This window comes from Gobio gobio (assembly GCF_949357685.1).
Source record: "Gobio gobio genome assembly, chromosome: 18".
Taxonomy (NCBI): domain Eukaryota; kingdom Metazoa; phylum Chordata; class Actinopteri; order Cypriniformes; family Gobionidae; genus Gobio; species Gobio gobio.
The window spans coordinates 4458280-4467270 of record NC_137111.1 but is presented as its reverse complement, the minus strand read 5'-3'; the positions used below and the strand labels follow the sequence as shown (position 1 = coordinate 4467270).

Genomic DNA, 8991 nt, shown 5'->3' with positions numbered 1-8991 from the left:
CTGCAGCCGGAAAAACAGGAAATGCATGAAGACGTTTGTTCATATGATTTGAATTTTTCCAGAAATACTATTCCTACTGCGAAAATATTATAGATTTTATAGAAAATATAGTGCCTAGTGCACCAGAATTATTCGTACAGTACGTTTTGATCAATCAGGGTATAAAAACACGCAAGTTTCAGTAAATCTGGTGGCCGTTTTCAACTAAAAACGGAAAACTTATGCGTATTGGCTGTTCATTTACACGACGACGGCGTTCTGAAAACTTGAAAACGGGATTTAAAGTTCCACGTTTTTGAAAACAATATCATCATCAATCGGATTTGTAAAAATTGTGATGTTTTTACAAAGTGACATCGCCATCTACTGGCCTGGCAGCAGAATACAGCGGTTTTAGTCGCGTGAACGGGGAACATTTTGACAATGATGTCGTCTATACGTGAAAAAACGCAAAGGAAAAACGTGTGTTTGTAGTTTACGCGACACATTTTCAACTAAAAACGTGTTTTGACCATTCACGACAACCGCGTTTTGGGAGCCTGAAAACCAAGCAGTTTCTCTCGAAGCCGATACAGAAGTGAGTTAAACTGCAGTTCATGGACTGGCCACTAGAGACAGACTCCAGAAGGAGCAGAATCTCATTGAGCTCATGTTAAAATGGCCAACTTTACAGCAGAAGAACACATGTTTACAGTCTGGGACAAACTGTGCTTTTGGTCTGTACGGCTAATGTTGCCCTTCATGACGACTGTGAGGGGAGGAATGTTTTATAACTCATTCGTTTACATTATATAAAGCAGTAAAGTTCTGCATAATTAAGGGCGTGGCCGCTTTGAGTGACAGGTGGATTGCGCGACTTTACGATTCCAGCTCAACAGCGCTCAAAGCGTCACATTTTTAACATTTCAGCACCGACTTGGTATCGTGGTCGGTACTTTTGACAACACTACTTCAAAGTGCATGTTTTTGGTAACGATACCGTTATCGCTTCTGTGTAAACTACAAAAAGGCGCATTTGTGAAAACAGTGATGTTTTTACAAAGAGACCGCCATCTACTGGCATACGTGAGAAACATCCGTTTTTAGTACATCGTTGTCGTGTAAACGCCCTTAAAACATCTCATTTAAGAGTATTTACATTAATAATGACAAAGGCCACATTTCCCATTACGCAGCCAATATAACATTCAAAATGAGAAAAAAACTAAACATTGCTAATTCAATTTCGTAATGATGTAAGTTTGAGTAATATGGAAGCTTGTTTTTGCCATGGAATTAAAAACGGATAACTGTGAATTTTACCAGAATTGTGGGATATACATAACTTATGGACAAAAAAGATTTATATTGTGGCCCTGAATTCAAATGTCAGGTGTAATGCCAGGTATCATCTGACCATTATCTAACTGACAGATTTCTATTTTTTATCTCATCTCTTTAAATTCGGTAATAAATCAAATACACTGCTAAACAATAACCACTAATATATCTTACATTTTATGATTGGTTTAATATATCATCATTACTCCAGTCTTCAGTGTCACATGATCCTTCACAAATCATTCTGATATGATGATCCGAGCTCAACAAACATTTATGATTAATATCAATGTTGAATACTATTTGTGGCAAGATTAAAAAAAGAGAGCAATTGATACTTTTAATGATCGTCCATGCATTAAATTGAACAAAAGTGACAGTGGTGACATTTATAATGTTACATAAGATTTCTATTTAATAAATGCTGTTCATTGAAGTTTCTATTCATCAAAAAAATGTAAGCATAATTTCCATGTCGATTTTAAGCAGCTCAACTGTTTCCAACATTGATAATAATCAGAAATGTTTCTTGAGCAGCAAATCAGCCAATTAGAATGATTTCTGAAGGTCAGAAGTAAACCATATATTGTCGCATTCGTGTGTTTATTGTCCTCGCGTTTCATCAGTTTAATGTTTTTACTCAGCTGCCGCTACAGTGAATAGTTGGATTTGTCCATGTGGGATTTGCTGAGTTTTTAAGTTTTATTACTTCTATGAATGCGTCTTACACGAGAGTGTTAGCGCTCATAAAGTTCAGATCTCCTCTTGGATAAGAGGACAGGTCATGCATAGATCATGTGTGTTTGAATTTAAATCTACATTTATTCACATTGGCCTATATTTTATCGGAGTGTCTATTCACACAATAAGTGCAAATTGCCTTGTTGCCTGGTTGGGACAAATGAGATAATAAAAAAAAAGAGTTTATATCTCTCAATTCCAGGACTTTTTTCTCTCGCAATTCTTCTTTGAGTTTATATACTTCAACTAAATTGGACCAGATTTGGGCTAGTTTTAGCTCAACAAGTAAGTTTGCTCACAGCGCAGAATTCCTCGAAAGATATTCTTCCGTCCCCGTCCTTGTCTGCGTTGATGATGGTCTTATCCACGATCTGCTGCAGCTGCGTGTCCTTCAGGTTGTTGCCCACCATCATCTTCAACACCTGGAACAGCTCCCCGTTGGAGATGTAGCCGTCCTTGTCCATGTCGTAGATCCTGAAAGCGACTGGCTCCAGAAAACAAGCACAGGTCAGTTATTCTCGGACGTCAGTGGATGCAGAGACAGAAGAGAGCGGAAGAGCGGTCATACTCACAGCGGAGCTTCATCTCCTTATCTCCCTTCACACTGAACTGAGAGACGCCCTCGATGAACTCTGCAGAGAACAAACACCAGAGCTTATTAATCCAGACATATGGCACTTTTACTGCTAGAATGCACATTATTCAAAGCAAATGGACTGATAATGTAGAGATCATTTGATACAAATCAAGACTTTAACCCTTTAACTCTCACCCCCCTTTGAGAATACACATGAAAATGCACTTTCCAAATTTAAAGGGCTGTAATTCAAGAATGCTTTGGAATATAGACCTGAATTTGGTCTCGTTTTAAACAAGACACTCAGCAGATTATTGCTGTTCAAAATATGAAAGTATGAAAAAGTTATGGAAGTTTAAATTTACTGTAAATAAAAAATACTATTTTTTATTTTATAAATATATTACAAAACTGTTTTAATCTAAAATTACTATAAAATCAAAGCCATATGTCTAACCAAGTTGTGTTCCAAATTTGAAGTTGATATCACAAAAATTGAAGTTCCTATGAGATTTTGTTGAGGCGCTGTACCACAAACAGCCACCGGGTGTCATTCACATTACATTGATTGTTTTTTTGATGCATTTTCCTGTAATTTTCTGTCCAAATATCACGTCCATCACAAAACGGTCCCCAAATATGGACCCTTGAGACTCAGACCTTTCCGACGATATGTGTTTTGTCAAGATTAGAAAAGATTCTGATTATAAAGTAGTTCAAATAAATGTTGAAATATGAAACATGACGCTGCCCACTAGGGGGAGGAGCCTGTTAGAAGAATTTAAAGTACCATTTCCATGGTAACACAACGTCCAATTTCAAAACGGGTTTCACAGGATGAATTTTGAGTTTGTAAGCTTTCGAATGATACCTAATTTATGATAATAACTCAACTATATGATATGAAAAAAAGGCGATCATATAAAGAGTGCCAGATGTCCCACCAGCGGGACGGTGAGTGAAGAAGTTGAGATTAATCGTTAAACGATGGTGATCTCAATTCAAACACCCATGCGATCTCATTCCTGAATTATGTCTATTAAACATTTGACAAGTGTGACCGTTCAGATCTGTGATCCAGAGAGAGCCGCTGTCATGTGTAGATATGAAACTGCTTCACACACAGTCTTTACAGCCACACAGGATCATCATTTCAGTCTTACAATCATTCAGATCATCACAGAAGAACTGGATGAAAGTTTATAGTTCAGATATAAACATTTGAAACGGACTGCAGCGATTAACGTGTTGATGTCATGTCATTGTGTTTGTGGGAGAATCGTGATCTCTGTCTGAAACCAAACACACTCCTGATGCTCAGTTTCTCCACATCAGTGTGAAAGAATGTGAATGTTCTTGGCTAAGGACACAAAGGGCTTCTTTTCCAGCTCTGAGCTACTTTAAGCTCATTTGCTGGAGCATTTCACAGCTAGAAGCTTTCACGTTTGAGGGCATACACATGTCTTTGCATGCAATATTCTCAGAAAAAAGACATTGTTAGATTAATAATGCAATGCATTAAAGTCATAACACGGCATCATGCATTCATTTGACTAATCGTGTCATTTCATTTAGCACACAATCAAAACTTATACATCAGGGCTTGTGCAGGTTTAATGAAGGTACATTTAAGAGCTTTAATTAAAGAACATGGGAACACAACATGTTCTCTAAATGTAAATGTCTAAGCACACAATGAGTTATATTAGTGACAATTTCCAACAGACCTCCATTACTTTTTAATTATTGACAAAAATAAAGTTTGAGATGAGAAATCCTGGGACAAATTCTTCAAACATGAACAAACATCTGCCAACGAGTTCAGAAAAAACTATTTTCACACCCAATGACAGATATTTGTTCTTGTTTTAAGCATAAAGTCACTTTATTTTGTTCAATTTCTCAGAAAACACAATTTTTTGATGTAATCTTTGTCAATAGACAATAACATTTTATTCTGTTGGTAAGGCTTCAAAATTAAAAATGTTACTATTTTTTACCGGATGGTGCTATTTTTTCAGGTTTGGCGTATAAAGCAAATGCTCACTTTATTCCTGTTTTCCGCTTCTGCGTATTATAAAGCCAATTGGATAAATTATGCAGCTGTAACTGTGTGTGTGTGTGTGTTGGTATGGATGTCTGAGTGGTGTGTATGTGTGTAATACAAAAATTGTGTGTGTGCTTGTAATATTTGAGAGAGAAAAACTCGACTGCAAATCACAAATCAAGCGCACAGCAGGAGTTTTACCGGCATCTGATGGGGAAAGTTGGCACTGCGCCCAAACAAACTCTGACTGAAAGCTCATTTTTTGAGATATCAACCTCAAACTTGGAACACAACTTTTTTTAGATTTATGGCTTTGATTTTCTAGCAGTTTTAAAGTTCAACATGTTTAAAAATATATATATATATTATTCATAAATAATTTCATAAACTTTAAAAATAATCTGCCAAGGGTCTTCTTTAAAATGAGACCAAACTTAAGTCTGTGCTTATGACAGTTTTCCACATGGACATTTTTGTCCTCTATGGACCCATGTGTAACTTTTTTTAATTCATGCACAAGGGTTAAGAAGAAAAAAAAATCTGGATTTCTGTGACATTTCATGACAATATAAAATAAAAATTCCCTAATTCTTATTATTTTAATGCAAAACTCTCATTATCCTTAATTGTAAGTCACTTTGGATAAAACAATCTGCTAAATAAATCAATGTAAATGTACTGTAAAGAGACGGGGAAAAAAAACATTATTAAATTTAATATGTATTTGTTGTACTTGTCTTTATGCTGGTTTAAATTAAACAAACTGTATTAGTCTTTTATATATATATACACTACTGTAATGAGAATCTAGACAGAAAATCACCGTTGAAAGACAGCGATTCATGTAAAATAGTTTAATTGTCATGAAAATATCACAATGCTTCTTAGGGCGTTTTCACACCTGAACGTCCGCAGCAAGGTCCGAACTGAAGTTCATGTTTTGATACATTTTATACATTGGGTTAGTTTTGGTTTGGTTTCACATTGCAATTATGTGAGCGCACTAAAGAACTGAACATGACACACTTGCTCCACTCGTCATCATCATGTGGGCGGCATCTGGACACTGATTGGTTTGTAAATTAACAATTAAGATTAACAATTACAATTAAGATTCAATTTATACAAAACGGAATTCACTTTAAAGAAAGACTTTCTACAAAACAAAACTTAATGAGGTGGTCAAAATCATCTCTGACCTTCTGTCTTCTGACATATTGTGCATCTTTCCACTTTTCATAATCAATATAACCGAGATTAAATATTAAAATAACATTAAAATATTTCAACATAAACAGGAACTTCCTGTAAATGGTCTGAAAGTCCGCACCATACAGAAAATGCTTTCACACTAGAAACCAACCGAACCTTTGTTCAGTTTGATCTCTCTTTTTGTCTGACCGAATGTCGTCTGTTTGGTCGGGACTGTGATCCGCGGGAGGTTTCACACCTGTCATTTTGATTCGGATCAAACTGAAAAGTCAGAGAATCCGGACCAAAAAAGGAAGGTGTTAAAGCGCCCTTAATCTTAAAACTGGATTAACCCTCTGCTGCTCTGCGTTTAGGGGTTGTGTTGGTCATCTTTCCGGTCATAAGTGATCGGACACCTAAAAATTTAACTTCCTCCACCCCAGTTAAACCAATGCAATTTATTTTTCTTCAATAATATTTTTTCTTTATAATTTTGTATTTTGAGATGATTTGATGTTTTTTTTTAATATTTATGCAATAATTATGGTCTATTTTTGCCATTGAAAATTATACACATTTTTTTTATTTTTTATTATTGCAGTATTTCAGGTTAAAATAAAGACTAGGTCTTCAAAATATTTTTTTTGAAGGCAGATTAGCCCCTCTTTTGGAATTATTTAAGAAATCCTGCAACCATGTGTGTAACCACTAGAGGTCTCTATGGAGAGGCTTGAGGATTCACTAGTTCTCTTTTGAACACATTTAATGATTTTTTTGTTGTTGATGGATTTGAATATATATTTAAAAAATCTCAAAGAATTTGTTAGAAATATAGATTTTTTCTGTGAATTTGTGTTTTTGCAGATTTCCCATTCATTTCCTATGGTGGTCATTTTTGACCGAAGAGCACACGTGGGAGTATTTTTTTTACGACCAATTAGCATGCTCGAATCATGACCTCAATTTTTGTTGGTGTGTTTACACACCTAATGCTAGAAAAGTCACCAAGTTTCATATCATTCCGATGAAGCTGTGATTTTTAAAAATTAAAAATGTGGTTCATAGGTTCAGTTTTTCATAGGTGTGTGTGTGTGTGTGTGTGTGTGTGTGTGTATAAGTTTGCATGTGTGTGTGAGTGGATGTGTCAACACACTCCTGATGTTTTAGAGTGTCACCCCTTCACTGCTGTGTACTTTTTTTCAGCATCGTGGTCGATTTGTAGATTGTACACACAAATATTCAGACAATTTTTGTGTTTTTGCCGATTTCCCATTCATTTCCTATGGTCGGTCAAGACAATGAACGCTACTTTGTTTTTTTTTACGACCAATTAGCATGCTCGAATCATGACCCCAATTTTTTTGTGTGTTTACATCCCTAAAGGCCTGTTCACACCGGGACGATTTTCGCGCGCGTTTATCGCCGACGTTTAACGCCTCGGGACTAAACAATGGGCGCCAATGTGAGTGTTCACACCGACGCGCAAAACGCCAGGCGTAAAAGCGTCATTTTAAAAAAAACGCCTCGGGTTCGTTTTTTTATTTTGACGCGGCGCGTAAAAAACTGCCCGACCAATGAGATTGGCGCTTTTGTTCACGTGCCTGGAGCTGCTGAAGTGACAGTAAAACACGACTTGGTGGCGCTCAAGCACAAAACGCTCTTGCCGAGCACACACTGATACGACGAAGAAGTAGTAAGTAGAAGGAGATGAACTGCTAATGCTGCTTGCCAGTTAGCAAAAAGTGTGTGAATGGTTTTGTCCATATACATAATATGTCTCTGGTTTTGGCAAGCACGTAAATACTGTCTCTCTTCTCCTTCTGTGTGGCAAGCGAGTGTCAGAGGCTTAAAGTGCCGCAGCACCATCTTGTGTACCGGGAGCGCATCGCTTGGGTGTGAACACTCAAGACGCGCCGAAAAACGGCACGAAAAACGCTGGCGATAAGCGCGCGCGATATTCGTCCCGGTGTGTACAGGCCTTAACGCTAGAAAAGTCACCAAGTTTCATATCATTCTGATGAAGCTGTAATTTTTAACATTTCAAAAAATAATATTTTCCAGTCAGAAATGTCTGAAGAGCACAAGAGGGTTAAAGAATACTTGACACAAAACAAACATGTGTCGATATTTTTCCGGGTGAAATGTGACATGCATGTTTCCATGAGTTACACAACAGGTTTCCACCTTCAAATAAACAATGCACTGCAAAAAATGCTTTTCTTACTTAGTATTTTGGTCTTGTTTTCAGGCCAAATGTCTAAAAAATCTTACATTAAGAAGCATTTACTAGACAAGCAAAAGTTTTTGTCTTGCTTTGGGGGTAAATAACTCAAAATTAAGGGAGTTTTATTTAAAATAAGCAAAATAATCTGCCAATGGGGTAAACAAAATAATCTTAATTCAAACAGAAAACAAGATTATTTTGCTTATTTTAAGCAAAAACTCACTTCATTTTGAGTTATTTTCCCCCAAAACAAGACACAAACTTTTGCTTGTCTAGTAAATGCTTCTTAATGTAAGATTTTTTGATATTTGGACTGAAAACAAGACAAAAATACTAAGTAAGAAAAGCATTTTTTGCAGTGTTTGATGGGCTTCTCACCTTTGAAGTCCACCTCTCCATTGCCGTCCGTGTCGAATATATCGATGACTCTCTGCACCAGTGGATTCTGCTGCAACTCCGGCAAAGACATGAACTCCTCCACACTCAGGGATCCGGAATTATCTAGGTCGAGTTTCTTAAACCTCTTTCCCAGCCGCTTAATCTCATCAGCGTCGACTAGAGTGGACAGAGAGGAGAGAAAACAAGAGAGAGACAAAACAAACAAATAAATGGACAACATTAGCAGACGAGCCAACACACACACACACACACACACACACTTCTCCTTCCTGTCTGCGCAGGAAATGCTCCAGCCAGAACTCTCCAATGTGCCCAACACCTCACACACCTCAAACGGTGAGAAATGGCTCACACACACACACACACACACACTCACGTCCCGAGGCGGGGTCTTTCGCCGGCCTGCCGCTGGTCTTCCCCCGTCCCATCTCGCTGTACCTGTGAGCCATTCGACCCGCGGCTCGGCTTCATTACACTGCTCAGCTTTCCATA

General features: G+C 37.2%; 1 protein-coding gene across 2 annotated transcripts in view; it reads right to left on the bottom strand.

Annotated features, from left to right (window-relative positions):
• Positions 1-8991, bottom strand: part of ppp3r1a (protein phosphatase 3, regulatory subunit B, alpha a) — a 49761-nt gene that overhangs the window by 2898 nt on the left and 37872 nt on the right. Inside the window, exons 1-4 of one of the 2 annotated variants that reach the window (XM_079843469.1) lie at positions 8876-8991; positions 8479-8655; positions 2634-2693; positions 2361-2545 (exon numbers count right to left, since the gene is read on the bottom strand). The exon at positions 8876-8991 is cut by the window's right edge and continues 18 nt beyond it. In XM_079843469.1, the coding sequence (XP_079699595.1) occupies positions 2361-2545; positions 2634-2693; positions 8479-8655; positions 8876-8948 (495 nt within the window). In that variant the 5' untranslated portion in view covers positions 8949-8991. The remainder of the gene's footprint in view (positions 1-2360; positions 2546-2633; positions 2694-8478; positions 8656-8875) is intronic. The other variant, XM_079843470.1, reaches the window with a different exon arrangement.